Source organism: Sparus aurata, chromosome 6 (genome assembly GCF_900880675.1).
Source record: "Sparus aurata chromosome 6, fSpaAur1.1, whole genome shotgun sequence".
NCBI classification, from domain to species: domain Eukaryota; kingdom Metazoa; phylum Chordata; class Actinopteri; order Spariformes; family Sparidae; genus Sparus; species Sparus aurata.
Genome location: NC_044192.1, coordinates 15586653 through 15602592, shown reverse-complemented (window position 1 = coordinate 15602592; position 15940 = coordinate 15586653). Strand labels below are relative to the sequence as shown.

Below are 15940 nucleotides of genomic sequence, written 5' to 3'. Positions count from 1 at the left end.
CAAATGCCCGCTAATTCTCTTCTTACCCCGGGGTTATCACGGTGTTAATATTGCGTGATAGATTTGTTTAATGGAACTTCTTGTTATCTGCAGGCTGATTATAAAGAAGAGGAAGAATGGTGTGTTGCTTGGCCTGCTGGGAGGAAAAGGAAAACTCGAGCTGCATGCCTTTGTTGTCACGCACATGCAAACTACAAACACAACAGCGCTTGCCCTCTCTCTGTCACTGGGAACAGGCAATCAAACGCACAGCTCGTGTAAGTAAATAAGTAAGTAAGTAAATTGTATTTATATAGCACTTTTCACAGATAAAAATCACAAAGTGCTTCACAATAAAATAAAATACAACAGTAAAAACATAAAAATACAATGAATAAAACAATTTAAGATATTAACTAAAAGCCTGCTTAAATAAGAACGTTTTCCGCTGTTTCCTAAAAGAGTCCACAGACTCGGAGCATCTTAGAAAGAGAGGCAGGGCATTCCAAAGTTTGGGTGCCACTGCCTGAAAGGACCGGTCACCACTGGTCTTGAAGTGGGTGTAAGGGACCACCAACAATCTCTGACCTGACGACCTCATAGTACGGGCAGGTACATGAAGTTTAATCAGGTCAGAGATGTAAGGGGGTGTTTGACCATGAAGGGCTCTAAAAGTAAGCACCAAAATGTTAAAATTGATTCTAAAATGGACTGGTAACCAATGCAGGGAAGCTAAAACTGGGGTGATGTGTTCTCTTTTCTGAGTGTGCAGCCGTGCAGCTGCATTCTGTACAGTCTGGAGACGGTTAAGCTCTTTCTTGTTTAGGCAGGTAAAAAGGCTGTTACAATAGTCTAGACGAGAAGAGATAAAGGCATAAATAACCATCTCAAGTTCAGCTTTTGACACCATATCACTCAATTTTGCAATGTTCTTCAGGTGGAAAAAGCAGTTTCTGAATAATTGTCTGGAGTGCTGCTCTAGCGACATTGCAGAATCCAAAATGACACCCAAGTTTCTGAGGCTTGACTGAACAGATGAGCCTATAAAACATCACCAATGTACTGCCTGATCTGAGGGATTTTGTCATCCGGCGCAATAATCAATGTTTCTGTTTTATCAGAATTAAGCTTCAGTGTAGGAACCAGTTTTGGCAAAGAGTTCCAAGTGAAATGAAACGTTTAACTACGTTCTCCAAATTCCATTAATTTTTTAAATGTCTTTTAAGGGTTGGAACTTGTTCAGGTATCTCCCAGGCGCTTCGTTTGCCGTAACAGACTGACAAGGAAGAGGGAAGTTAAACAGTGACAACAAAAAAGGTAAAGTTACTGGCAGTCTGGTAAGGCAGTCGGCCATGCTGACATTTACTGGATGTTACCTTTAAACATACTTGTCCCTGGTGTGGCTTCAGGTGGGTGTGGGCAAAGTCTGACTTTATAGGGTGAAGGTTGAAGCAAGCAACACAAAACAAACACAGAACACACGAGAATACTGCTGAGAAAAATAGCAAGGTCTCAACCTTGAGCAACTGAAGTATCCTCAGCCTCTTCTAGACACAAGCATGAACATTAATTTTCTCGACCTTCAATGATTATCGAATATGCTGTCGTGCTGTATTGCTCCAATGATCCGTGGCATGGCCTTGTAGGTGTCTCTAACCAAGGGCAGGGGGACAGGGAAAGGCCGTGAAGGGGGTAGGAATGTCCAGCTGGCGCGCCTGGACACTGGCCAGTCACGTCTGTGTCCGTGAGAGTATCCACCGCAGTCAATACTCAAAAACACGTGGTTACAGACCTATAAACGCTTCATTTTATGGGTCTTTCATTTCTACAGAATACCCGAGAGAACTACAAAGCACAGACGATTTCTAATGGGTGCAGTTATTGTGCAGGGTAGTTTAGTTAGTGCACAGCAAGTTAGATGACAACATGCAAGCACAGAACCAGACAAACATAGTGATTTATGTTTCAACATATAAACAAATAAAACAAATATAAACAAATGTTGATTTGAGCTTTTTATAATTTCCCTGTATGAAAGTACAAAGAAATTCAAGTTTATGTTTCTGCAAATTTGTAAAAAATCTTTTCCTAACCCTAACCAAGTGTCTTTTCTTCCCAAACCTAACAATTAGCACAGTGCTACCACAACATGTAATCCAAAATTGAGCATAAAGAAACGTAAGGTTGCCACACAAAGAAAAATCTATGGTTTGCAGAAAACCTACATTGCCAACTGTTATTCTAGTGACTCAAAGGACATTCCCAGGAAACTGCCCTATTAAATCAGCATTACCAAACAAATCTCCTTTAAAATGATGGACTCCAGAGACGACAGTGTTTTTATTCATCCTATGCTGCAAGCCCGTGAGGTGGCTTTTAAAATGGAGAACCCTCTCTTCCATAAAGTTGTATACACAATAGCATCACTTAAAGATGGTCGATTTTTGAGTCTCGTCCCTAACTCATCCAATACTGACGCTTTGGGATTGTAGGTCGGGTCGGCTCTCATCCGAAACCAGAAAATCCAAAGCGTCAGTGTCAATGAGATTCAGAAATCAACTATCTTACCAACAGCAGCTCTCACGCAGCAAACTGGGTAGTGAGAGCATGTGTGAGGCAGCTATTCGTTCCTCATTCCTCCAACCATCAGGTCAGGGTGGGGATCATTTCGCAGCCCTAGAGTTTCATTCCTGTCTGATCTTAAGATCCAGTAAGCCAAAGAGGAAGCGTCTTCGATATTTAAAACACTCACTGTGAATAAACACAGCTTGTGAATGGAGTTCCCTGTATGGAGTTCTGTAGTATTTCCTTGAAAGGTGAGCCAACAAAATAGATAAGATAAGGAACATAAGGTGTAGTAGATCGATAGGCTCTTTTCACCGAGAGAGTTTATTATCAAGCAAATCAAACAACCACACAAGGCGGAATAACTGTATCATGGCTGTTGTCCCTGATGGATGATTTTTTAAGTTGACGGCCCGTCGCTGTTGTAAATCCATTGTCTGCACATAAGAGTATACCGCTTGAGTTCACCCAACCAATTGTACCTGCGTCAAACTCTTGAGGAATTTCCATAGAATGCCAGCGCACGTCTTTTTGGTGACTTGAACTGAGACAGGAAGTCTTAACTATGGTTCTCTGGGGATTTTTCTTTTGACATTTGCTGCGGCTGTGTCGCAATCACGGACGTGTCTCTTGTGATCATTCTTCACCACAACAGAAATAACTGTGCAGTAACCAGTGTAATAACCACTCGTCCTCAGTGGTCAGTGTCAGCACCTTTAGACAGACAAGTATCTGCGTCCTGAGATTAGGCAGTGCGGCCAGGAATAACAGATGTAGTACTTTATGTCATGTTGATTCTCTGGGGGAGGAATAGCATGTTTTGTTGATAATGATAATAACTGCAGACTGATAAACCAAAGATTGTATGTAAACTAGGAGTGTAACAATGTTTTGGCTCTCTTTGAAAAACTTCCAGAACTGGAATCATCAAGGGCGACTCAAAATCATCTGTGTTAAATCATTACATTTGCTGCCTTCCTATTTGTGATATATTCTATAAATTGTTTGGTTCTGGTTTGTACTGCATGAAGGAGGCAAGTTGCTACAGTTTATAATGGAACTGAATGGGCCTCCATTGTCTTGATGCTGTGCATGTCACCATAATGAGCCTATTTACTCTACGTGTGCAATGCAGTATAAATGCAGTTTGTACTGTAAATACAATGTGACAGAATATACAGCATGATTACTAATAGACAATATTCATATTAATTCTATTTGTGTAACAGGAATGACTCACATCTTTCCAGATGCAAGTGTTTGCACGTAATTCATGCCGCCACATGTACTCTTCACCTTTCAGATGAGCTGAAACAGTCACATGGTCACATTCCTGGAGGCCCCAAGGACCTGCAGCGATCTGGACCCTGATGAGAAGATAATGAGGTCAGTGTCACTGACAACCAAAGCATGAAACTGGATAAGAAGGCCATTCATATTTCAATAACTATTTTCAGTAATATGTGCATTCGCAAGAGTTATATTGAGACAGAAGTCAAGGTTTTTTTTGGGTATCGTGGAAAGCAGAAACGAGACCAGGTCTTGTGCATCGCTTTTTTTTTTTATTTGAGTCAACGTTGTTATGTCTGCCTCCCTGGACAACGCCTACCTTTGTTTTTTTTTCATAAAACCAAATAAAAAACAGCTATCTTTAAACAATGCTGAGCAAAGGACGCTGACCCCAATAAAATAACATACCTATCTGTTCTAACTCTTTGAAGGCCGGCACAACACAGAAAGGATGAAATGATCGCGGTTCATTTTTCGAAAGAAAATTAATCATGGACGATGACACCGCACTTCGAATAATAAGGGATGTACTGTCTTCAAAACGCAGCTGCAACACGGGCATCTCCCCGAAAACACAGAGGAATGTTTAAAACGTTGAAATGTAATGCTTTTTCTAATCAGTTTCACCAGACAGCCACAGAGACTCATGATGACAAGGCTACAGACAAAGACTCTGTACAAACCGCCGCGTGCGTGTCGTGTGCAGGTGCATATGTTTGTGAAGGACGTAGGCTCTGGCTATTAACTGTCTTTTTTTTAAGTCCCTACACACCCTGCTTTCTACGTGATGAGGAAGTGACCTTTCTGAGGGAGATAGAGGCACGGCAGACAAAGGCGTCAATCAGCTGAGCCATCTGGTTGACTAGCAAGCCAAGAATGACAGAGACTGAACACTGCCTTTTAAAGCTGTCCAACCAGAGCATGACAAGCTTTTTGCAAGATTTTCCTTAAGCCGTTTTCTTTAGCATTGTTTCTGAGGTGATGTAGGTAAAATACACGAAGCTACGTTGTTCAGCTATACCAATCTCAGTCTTTTTGACTGCAGGCGATATGAACTGGCATCCAAAGCGCCATTCTGTAAAACGTTGGTGGCCACCAGGGGAAAAACTGTCATATGCTATTTTCCAGGACTTTACTAACAGTTCAAAAATCTAGAATTATAACTCGAACGTTCTGATGGGTAAAGACCTCAATGTGAAAATCTGTGGCCAGGAAATGGTTTGTGCTTTTTCAGTCAATGGCAATCAACTATGTAGCAACTGTGGTGTTGCTCACCAACGTTACGCCCAAAAGGCCAAACGATATATTTAACTTTACCGCCAATACTTTATAAATGTAGATACAACTTTTTTTTTATTTATATCTACATATGAGGAAATGTGTTATTGCAGCAGTGATTCCTAAAACCTGGAAATACGTTAGCATTTTAGCACTTCTGGTTCCTTCGTCTTGAGGTCAGGAGGTGTTCTGAAAAATGCCTGAAATAGGATTTTGTTCTATGACATTAAATACGTCAGTTAACACCCAATTTCACTGTGTATTTAGAAAAAAAACAAAACACTAACAAGTGGCTAAATGAGAATACAGAGGTTAACATGGACGGTTAACATCATCATGCCGCCCGGGAGACTCATCTGCTCACATATATAAGCTTCAGTTTCCAATAAACTTATATCCAACTTTCCAATTTACAGATTGATCAATCTATAGTAAAGTGTGTGAGAAATCCCAGAGGCTTTTTGTGGAGAAAACCAGGGCTATGCTAACTTGAGGATTAGCCTAATAAAATCCACAATCCCCGCAGCACTTTGGAATGAGCTGGAAAAATGTGATTAGGCTGACCTGACCAGTGTTATTGGGTCATTTAATTTGCTATTTGAGGTGTATTGTGTTAAGTGTCTGTCTTAGATTCATTAGCTTGCAGTAATGCACCCTGGCAGGTATAGGCATACCTTCATGTCAAACACAGGTCTACTCTGCCTAAGAGCTGGTTTGTGTAGTGCTGAGCTCATCAGATTAGTTGCATTTTCGGCTACAACTATGCTCATTTTGAATTTGGGAGAAACTGGTGAAACCGGCTCTTACCGGTTTCCAACCCGTGCTGTCGAAACAATTCAACAGAAACCTTTGGCATCTCCAGAAATGTTAACTGAATTCATTTAGCTTTGTAACAGATCCTTGATACTCCTTATAATCATGACGGATGTCCTTTTGAGTGAATGGCTGCCCGGGTTTCTCACTGTGAGTTTCCATGCAGATAAGCTGAATCATTTCAATGTGAGTGAAGTATTTTGACTCTTTCAACCTCCGCTATGGGCCGGCTGAAAGTTTCATTCGCTCCTTGCATTTGTCCGCCGCTGACAGTTTGGCAGCCGTGCAGGAATCAGTTGTCATGGAAATGGTGGATAAGGGGGGAAGCGCATGCAGCAACCCGGTGGGGTCAAGGAGACGACAGGCAAACAACTCTCCCTCTCGCTCGGCCCTGAAAATAGTGTTTCCAGTAAAGAATTATATGCATTTTTCTTTTCTATAATGTATTTTCAGATGTAAATGTTGTAGTATGTGCCAAATCACTGTCAAATTTACAGCAATCTCGTGTAAAAATAAATTATGGGAATTAAATGTATTACAGTAGTACATCAATGTGAAAAATGGAGTGTAAATACACCAAGTTTTGGTGTTGAAGGTGTTTTAGAAAACACTTCATGAATGCATGTGACTACCAGAGCCTTCTGAACTTGAAACGTGGGGAGTCGCACACGTGGGTTTATTTTCGTGTGTGTGCGTGTGTGTGCGTGTGTGTGTGTGTGTGTGTGCGTGTGCGTGTGTGTGGGTGGGGAGGAGGGGTAGTGATATGAGTCACATAGTTCAATGTATAAAAATAGCGGGAGAGTCAATTAGCCAGATGCTTCAAGCTGCTAACATGATAACCTGTCTCGTACCATTTGGCCAGTTTCAACCAAGACAACAGCTTTTGAAGAGCACAGGCCCGACAATATAGAGAAATATAGAACCAGTGCACCTGTTGGTAAAGTGGCACTTAAAGTTTTCAAGTGCAATTTGGAATTAAGCGTTTTTCATCACCGCTGAGACTAGTTTTTTTTTTTTTTTCAAACATAGTCATTCACCTCCTGATGTGCCACATGTGAGGGTTTTTGGCCAGCAGAGTGTATTTTCCTACCATGTACACTCAATTTGAAACCACTATGTATTTCACCTGAAAGAGCTGATTTTGCCATTTTAAACACCATCTCTCTCCATCTTGGCCCTCCTCCAAACTCTTTATTGCTGCACCATGTGCGTTCAGATGGTAGACACAGAAGAAGCACGGATTTTCTCCAAGAGGACACACTCGCAGCATTTTTTTTCCAACACGATATCAGTGCTGCTTCAAACAAGCATCTTTTTATCATCTCATTTATGAAAGCCTCTGTACCTCAAGAGTCAATATGAAAACAAAGAAATCAAAACGAAATCAAAACAACAGTCGTATGAGCTGAATTTAAGTGTATGATGTTACCAACAGGTCATGAATAGCATAGAAACAAGTAAAAAAGGGGAAGTATCTTTATTTACACAATTGATTTGTGTAACAGCTGAAACTGTTTCTCACTTCCATTTTCACACTAGTCCGGCCTCTTCTGAGGCAACGGTGGCTTTTACAACACCTAAACCATTGAGAAACGGACTGTGATTGTATTCTTGACTTCTCACACGTTATCCATCAGGTTTAAATCAAAGTATCTCTGAATAATTTAAAAGTGATATCCAGATGAGATAAAGCGCAGCCTGTGTACGTGAGGCTGAGGCAGTTTCGTGTCAAATCTTCAACGACAGCGAACACGAGCCGCCTGTGCGATAGTCTGAGGCTTATGTGGATCTTGGGGATTGGCGGTTACGTGTTCCAGCCATTGTGACCTCATTTTTATTTTGTGAATCTGAGTCCCTCCAAGTCTGAAAACAATATTGATGTAACATCCGTCTGGTTTACAGGACAGTGGGTTAGTAGGTCCCCCTCAGACACACAGATTTCACCTGATAAAAATGGCACAATTGGTTATTCTATTGCCGTCGAATAACACTATTGTGCTTTCAGTAACTGTAAATTCCACAAAAATGCATTTACCCTGGATTCTTTCTTTTTGTCTCCCTGAGAATAAAGCAGGAAAAAAATGACTTCCTCTGTATAATTTTAATTTGTTCAAATAGGGACCCCTTTCATTCTAACCTTTAAGCTATCGGGACACAGTATTACACAAGACAAACACACAAAGAAGCTCATTTAATTTTCATCAGTGCCTGACAGCAAAGTGAACATCACATGGATTCACAGATGATTTGTTTCTGCATTTAATAGCAGTATTGTCTCTTCCAGGTGTTCATCAGTACCAAACAAAACAACCATTTTTCAATGTCCTACATCTCCCACTACCACAAGTAGGCCAGTGGATCAAAATCATTTGGTTACTCACACAGTCAAGCGGTAGAGCAAAGGTTTTCTGGTACCGATCCAGACAAATTGTTGTGACCCATTTTTAGCCTTTCAAGACCACTCGGTAAATATTGTGGTGTCAGAAGCACATTTAGACAACAAATCTATGGTGTATCAGTGATCCTACGTCATTCAATGAAAACAATTTGCTCTACCAAAGCATCATATCAGCCCATTTCCTAAAGAAAACAAACTTACATCAACAGTACTAAAAATTGTGTTAATATTTTCTTGTCTGAAAGACACTGTGAAAAAAACTGTGCGGAATAAAAAGGCAGTGTGTATGGTAGGGCTGAACTAATGGCAAAAAGTATTTTGACTAATACCTTGATTGTACCTTCATTTTTTAAAGAAAACAGAAACATTAAAATGTCATTTTTGGGAGGCACTGTATCAAACAAGTTCCCTTCTTTCTAACACGTAGAAATACTTTTTTAAGCCAGGGAATGCCTGCAGCATCACCATACTTCAAATAAATGCTGTTATTACAATTGCATTGATATTTCTATCATTAATTTAGTAATTGTTTCTAATTTATTGTATTTTCCATCTACCTGCCCTGGGACTACGGGTGGAAATTAGCAACCTGCTAGAACCTGGTGCAATGCATCTCTCCTTGTTTATACAGGGTTAATGTTTTATTGTGCACTGTCCCTGCTCAAATAAAGAGTACTCGTTTTATTCATGGTTCCTCATTAAATAAGCAGATATACCCTTTGCTTTATTAAAACCAGAGAAAGAAATGCCAGAGAAACAAACGTTTTCTTTTCATATTTTATTTGGAGCATATAGAACATCTGAACATAGAATATTTTAAATAATATGTGTAGTAGGACTTATCAAAGAATAATTAATGCATTCTATGACAGTGACAAAGGAATGAGTGTCGAGCATGTATGTGCCATCTCCAGCCAGCAATGGTGAGTAGTGTTATGCGCAGGCTGAGATAGGGTGGCTCAGGCCGCTGAAGTAAGACTTTTCTCGGTCGCTCATCAGCTCAAAGTGCAGCGGCTGCTGGCAGAAGGTGCACTCTGCTGAGGAGTGGGGGTTCAGCTCCAAGCCCACCTCCTTCCACGTGTCAACCAACCTCTCTGTAGCAGAAAAAGAAGAAAGGAGGTTGAGTTAATCTTTATTCTAGAATTCCCCTATACAAATAAGAGACAAGTTTAATCTTCAGAGTGAATTTACATTTTAACTTCATGAATACAAGACTATATTGTCTTACCAACAAAGTATTTCATCATCTCAGGAGTGTGGTGTGGTGTTGGGGCAATACGCAGGAGCTCTTCTCCCCTGGCAACTGTGGGATAGTTGATGGCCTGCACGTAGATGTTGTGGCGACTCATCATGAGGTCACACACTTCTGTGTTTTTCTCAGCGTCTGATACCTGGAAACAATTACAGAAATATGCAGAGCCATTAGAGCGGAAGCTGTGGGGAGACAGACTGTGTATACAATTTGCGTTTATCATATTTTCATTTGGCAATAAAGTCAACATTAATTACCCGGACTGGGATGATGTGGCTGGGGCAGTGCACCACCGGCAGCCCAGAGTCCATCAGCATTTGTCGGAGCAGCTTGACGTTGCGCTGGTGTTTGCGTCTCAGTGAACGGCCCTCCTCGCCTTTAAGAACCTGGATCGACTGCCTTGCTCCGGCTAACAGCATTGGTGGCAGAGAGGTGGTGAAGATGAAACCAGCAGCGTATGAACGCACCGTGTCTATCAGGGCAGCGGTACTCGCAATGTAGCCACCCACACAGCCGAAGGCCTTGCCTGGAAGAGGACATGTCACATTAGTGGTTTGTATCAATCAAGCATTAATTCTTGTTTATGTCAAACTCGGTGGTCTGCACAAAATCCTCCCACTGTAATCTCACAAACTAGATTATTCTGAAATGTCAGCTGTGGGGGTAGAGGGGCTTTAGAGCTCTGAGGCAGAAATAAATGCCCCCTCCGCTTGACAGCGACAAACAAACGGGAGTAATTCAATAAGGGTGCAACAAGAGCCCACGGTCTCCTAGCAACAACAGAGCTGCTCCAGCTTCTTTAAGCCCTCTGGCATATTCAGTGACACAGACAAGGCCTGCTCCTGAGTATAACAACAAAACAGAGTGCTACGAGATTCCCTACAAGCTAGGAGTAGTTTCATGAAAACATATTAATTAAAAATAGAGCAAACTATGTATGGAAAAAATAAATAGAACTAGAACTAGCAATTTATGTGAAATATTAATGACCAAAGAACATTTTAAAGTCTAAATTCTCAGTAGAATATTATAGATATTTGTTTTAGCAGAGTTTATGTACTGACCTAGTGTTCCTGAGATGATATCCATCTTGTGCATGATGCCATCTCTGTCTCCGATGCCCCCTCCTTTGGCGCCATACAGGCCCACAGCATGAACCTCATCTACGAAGGTGATAGCACCAAACTCATGGGACACATCGCACATCTCCTCCAGCGGACACACAGCACCTGTGTTACAGAAGGAAGGATAGAAAGAAAAGCTTAGCCAAAGTACAGACATAAAATAGGTAATTATTGTCTGATCCCACATCTATAAATTATGTTGCCAAAATTACTAAATTTGATTGAATGCTGGTTCTGTATAACTGTGATCTACTTTCTTGCCAGACAGTGATTCCTAAGATTTTCATGACATCTTATGAGCAACAATGTAGTAAATCAGGTTTAAAGATGGTTTAATAAAAACATAAAAATAATGGGGATTATTCCAAACTAACCATCCATGGAATGGACGGTCTCAAAGGCCACGATCTTCGGTTTTGTGGGGTCTCCCTTCTGTAGGAGCTCTCGGAGATGGGCGACATCGTTGTGGCGGAAAATAAATTTCTTAACACCGCTGTTTCTGATACCCTGAATCATTGAGGCATGGTTGCCTGCGTCGGAGTAGATTTCACAACCTAAAAAAAGCAGACAAGACAGAGGGGAAGTGAGAACGAGAGCTAGCCGAACAGCGTCCGCATCAAAGAGACTCCATTTTTACGTGATTATCACTCATTGTATATCATAACATATTTTTGTTTACCAGGCAGCATCTTCGCCAGAGTGAAGAGGGTGGAGTCGTTGGCGACAAAGCAGGAGGTGAAGAGCAGTGCTGCGTCTTTGTTGTGAAGGTCAGCCAGCTCGTGTTCCAGTTCCACATGGAATTTACTGGTCCCGGAGATGTTCCTGGTGCCTCCCGCCCCTGATCCATGCTTACGTAGAGTATCCCTGGAAACAGATGAGAAGATGGACAAACAACATTAATATTATCCTGTCTGTTTGTTTAAAGGCTGAACCGCAACAATGTATTCTTGTAACACTACAAGACATGGAAAAATATCAATAATTAAGATAGATAAGAGAGTTGCCTAATAGTAATGAACAGATGGCTTTTAGGTGTTACTGCTGTACAGACAACAAGAGAGCTGGGCAAGCTCAGGCAAGCTCAGACAAGCTTAAAGGAGAAGAAAAACATCCCACCTCACTGGAAGTTTAAGTGTACACCATTGCTAACTAACACTCTACACCCACACAAACAATGGACTGGATCACTCATGAGGGTCAGGTTGTATTCAATTACTATGTGCTCTGTCAACAGGAGACATGGAGATGCAAGAAAAATATTTGTCTTATAACATGTAAACACATCTAGACCCAGGAGACGGGGTCAAGTGTGTTTTTCCGCTACGTCACCCTCGCAGAAACCACTCCCCCATTACTTACATAATGGATTGGACGACCCGTGGGTGTCGACTCATGCCCAGATAGTCGTTGCTGCACCAAACAGACACCTCCCTCTTGTCCTCTAAGGATCCCGAGAAGTCGTCGGCCATCGGAAACTCGTTGGCCAGACGATTCACAGTCTTAAACACACGGTATGTGTGGTCGTTCTTCTTCTCTACTATCTTCTTCTCAAGAAAGTCATCATAACGGAAGCGGGACACTGTAACAGAAGAGGCAAAGCTTGCTTAATAAGGCTTGCATTGGGATCAATGGAGCAATGCCTAATGTGATGAAAGTCTGTGTTCACCTTACAAAAACAGACCAAAACAAACTGACTTCACAATGACTGACTGACTAATTTTAACAACTCTTCTATTTAAATCAATATGACAGTTCTGTGTTAATACTTTTCCTTTTCAATAAGTTGTCACAATGCATTAATAAACGTACTACTATCGGGCAAGTTGTCCTGCAGCAGGTGGGAGACTCTTTTAGGCCGCTGTTTCAGGAGAGCCTTCATCAGATTTGTTTGCTCATCTCCACTTCCCTTCATGTTATTCTCCATGGACGGCTTCTTCAGCTGGGAAGGGGACACTTCTAAAAAAAGGTCAAGGGAGGACGAAAAAATAGTTTAGAATCATTTATAGAATAATGGGTCAAAACAACGTAATCGAATCATTTCTAAATGACTCTTACCCTTCTGGACAGTACGGACTTCCTGAACATCCTCTTGGAACTCCATGCCGACCTGGCGGACCACACTGCTGTTCTTCTGGCCCATCTCAGCAGCTAGGAAAGGGCATTTAGAGGCCACTGCCTGGCCTTGGGGTGGCATAGGGTGGCAAGCAGGCAGCTTGGGCGCCACTTTCTTGGCTGCAAGAGGACAAAAGGAATTTTAAACTTTAGACATTTCACTACTAAAAATCCACAAACAATAGCATACACAGCAATACTTGTTTTAGTTATTTCATTGACTGGAACACAACACTTGAATACAATGTAGTGACCGTGTTAAATAGGTGGGGGAAAAAAATGCATCTACTCCTTATTTGTGACCCTCACCTTCACTGGCAGACATGGTGTCCTCGGTCTTCTGGTAAGAGGAGGATGAAGAGGAGGAGCATAAGGCCCGTGCCATTGATGGGGCCATGGGCTTAGAGGCCAGCTCCATCATGATGGGGCATTGCTGGGCGTACACCACCAGAGACTTTTTGGTCTGCTGGAGGAAGGCCTGGGGCACACGAGCCAGGAACGGACAGCGACGCAACAGCACATCCATACTCAGCACTGATGACGATGATTGTCTGGAGGAGTAAATGAGACAGATGAAACTTAAGTAAAACTTCCACGTGCCACAGAAACCTGTTTTGCAAGGTATTTGCTTAAAGGCACAGTACAACCAAAGATACAACTGACAGTTTTTTCCCCCCTTTTTTGCTGGTATAGCAGTGAATTAAAACAGTTTCTGTGTAATTTACACACAAAAAGTCAATAATAATACATAATAGACCCCTGAAGTGTACTACTGTCTGACCGACCAAAATGATCTTAAAAGGCATATTTCAACAATACAAAAGAAAGGCTTGACAAGAAATTAATTGCTAAAGGTCCATGCTATTTAATGTTTTAAATAGGCCAATTAAGTTGTCTGTTTTTTTAAATGAAGCTCACAAAAAGTGACATTTTTTGTTAAACAATGATTTTCAAGGTCAATAATAGACCTTTGAGCAAAACTGTTTTAAGTTACAATAGCCTGCTATCTCCTGTATAAAAGGAGAGTGCCTCCCTGAAACCAACACCACCAGGATCTTTTCCAGTTTGTGTCAACTGCCCTCTCAAATGACCCCTTTACCATCTTATTTCCTGGATTGGTTGAACTGCTGAGGTCATTGCAACAAGTGGCTGAACGTGACATTGCAGTAAACACGTTTAAATTTTATTTTCTTGAAAAGTGTGATTGGGTAAAACCGAAAATTACGTAGCTTACGTCAATCCCTGTGTCATAACCTTCCCCCCAGATGGAGCCAGGTTTACACATTCCTCGACAGAGTGATCACTCCCACACTTGCCCCCCTTTAAGTTTCGGGAAAAGGGATATGAGCCAGGAAGAAGCCCATTTTGAGGTGAAACTAATAAGTACCTACAAATATAGGTCAGTAAGCTACCTATATACATTTGATCAGACTTCGTGTTGTCTCTCATACAATCACCCCGCGAGTACGTAACTGGTGTTATAATGAAAACTGTATGCCGTCAGATTATGAAACCTTTGACTCTACCAGTAACCTTGCTTGCACTCGTATATGTTTATCAACAAAAGATGACCAGGGTTATTAACACAAGCCTCTGACTGCTGTTTTCGACGCTATGAGCTTAATAATAGTCGACATTTTGAATCGTTTGCAAGCGATCATGAGCTGTAAGTGCTTTTAACTGTATATCTCGGAAATCATGCACCGCTTATTAACCATTAAAGACAACAAGAGTCACGACTTTCTGTCTTCAATGTTAACATTTAAAGAATTTGGAAGATGAGAGCATGAGGGGAAACAGTATTTACTGTAAAACAGGCTGAGTCTTAATGTAAAGCTCTATCGCTCGTGGTCCTTGCCGGGTGACCGAGCTTAACGTTAGCTAGCTAGGCTGCTAACGTTAGCTAAGAAGCTAAGACCAAAAGTGAGGGGTCAGGATTACAAAATAAGAAACTTACCTCTTGAAAACTTCACACTTGATGTCGTTATCCTCTCAATAAATAGTGTAGTGGACAGGATGATAGAAGCGAAGCGACTCTGATGTGACTGATAAAAAATAAGTCGTTTTAAGACGAAGCCGGAGAAGATGATTGCTGCGTTATCCTGCACTGAGGACGAACGAAAAGGACGAGGATGTGCAAGTGCTTATAAGAGCTTACATCCGTGGCCGAGACCGCGCGGAAGTCTCGCGAGGTCTTGTTCGCTTACGTCAAAGGCCATTTTACCAGTCTCGTGTGAGTCACGCATGTAATAAAATACTCTTATCTTTAGGAGGGTGTTTTCTATGTCAGTGTTTAAATGTATTTATACTTGTTGTGACCCACATACATTACATATAAATCACCGAATGTTTATCGACAGTGCGGACAGGGCAAATGTGCTGCGAATTCACAAGGACATCAATGAATGTCTGTGGACTCCATGTTAAAAGTGGACACTTAGACTGCCCCTTCAAGTGTTGTATGCCTCATTTTGAATGGATACACTTCTTGACGTACATGTCAGCATAAATGTCATGAACTATAACTTCAGCTCTAGACGGTGCTGTCATGTCGTGGGTGGGGTAGAGGAATTTCCTGTGCACAGGTGACCCCTGGTGTTGAAAAGGACACTGAACCTGACACTGAACATGAAATGGGTTGACAGAGACATAACATAGACTGTGTAAAAAGCACATATGTATTTCGTGTGATTTTGCAAGAAGGCATCAAAAAGTAAAAGCGGGAGAAGTTTTAAATGTTAATTTTTCATTTTTTCAAGTCTTTTGTCTTCAGACCTTGTCCTAAAATGACCTCCTGAAAACAGCATGGACAAACCAAGGGACAAACGAACGGTATGTTGCTGCCCCCTGCAGGTCACGTTAGGAGTTGGCAATAAAGTCTAACATGCAGGGCTGGACTTCTGACACGCTGTCTTTTATTTAGATCTTTAACTCTTTCAACTCTTTGTATAGATTAAAGGGAATATATACATGGAGATTTAATTTTCTTATTTACTTAATTTTTAGCCTTCTTGTGTGGAAGCCTATGTCCCCAGTTAAAGAGAAAAAAAGATGAAAACCAAACTTGATAAAAAAACATATTCCCATGCTAAATCAAGCTACAAGGTTAATGTATTGTAATTTTTTAAA

At 41.3% G+C, this 15940-nt stretch overlaps 1 protein-coding gene across 1 annotated transcript; it reads right to left on the bottom strand.

Annotated features, from left to right (window-relative positions):
* Positions 1-9086: 9086 nt before the first annotated feature.
* alas1 (aminolevulinate, delta-, synthase 1) lies at positions 9087-14951 on the bottom strand. Its single transcript, XM_030421166.1, has 11 exons — positions 14769-14951; positions 13121-13362; positions 12755-12931; positions 12509-12655; positions 12059-12278; positions 11379-11563; positions 11074-11253; positions 10640-10804; positions 9833-10101; positions 9552-9714; positions 9087-9417 (listed from the first exon to the last, which is right to left on the bottom strand). Exons 2-11 carry the CDS (start codon positions 13335-13337, stop codon positions 9257-9259), a joined length of 1884 nt encoding a protein of 627 aa, XP_030277026.1. The 5' UTR covers positions 13338-13362; positions 14769-14951; the 3' UTR covers positions 9087-9256.
* Positions 14952-15940: the final 989 nt, after the last annotated feature.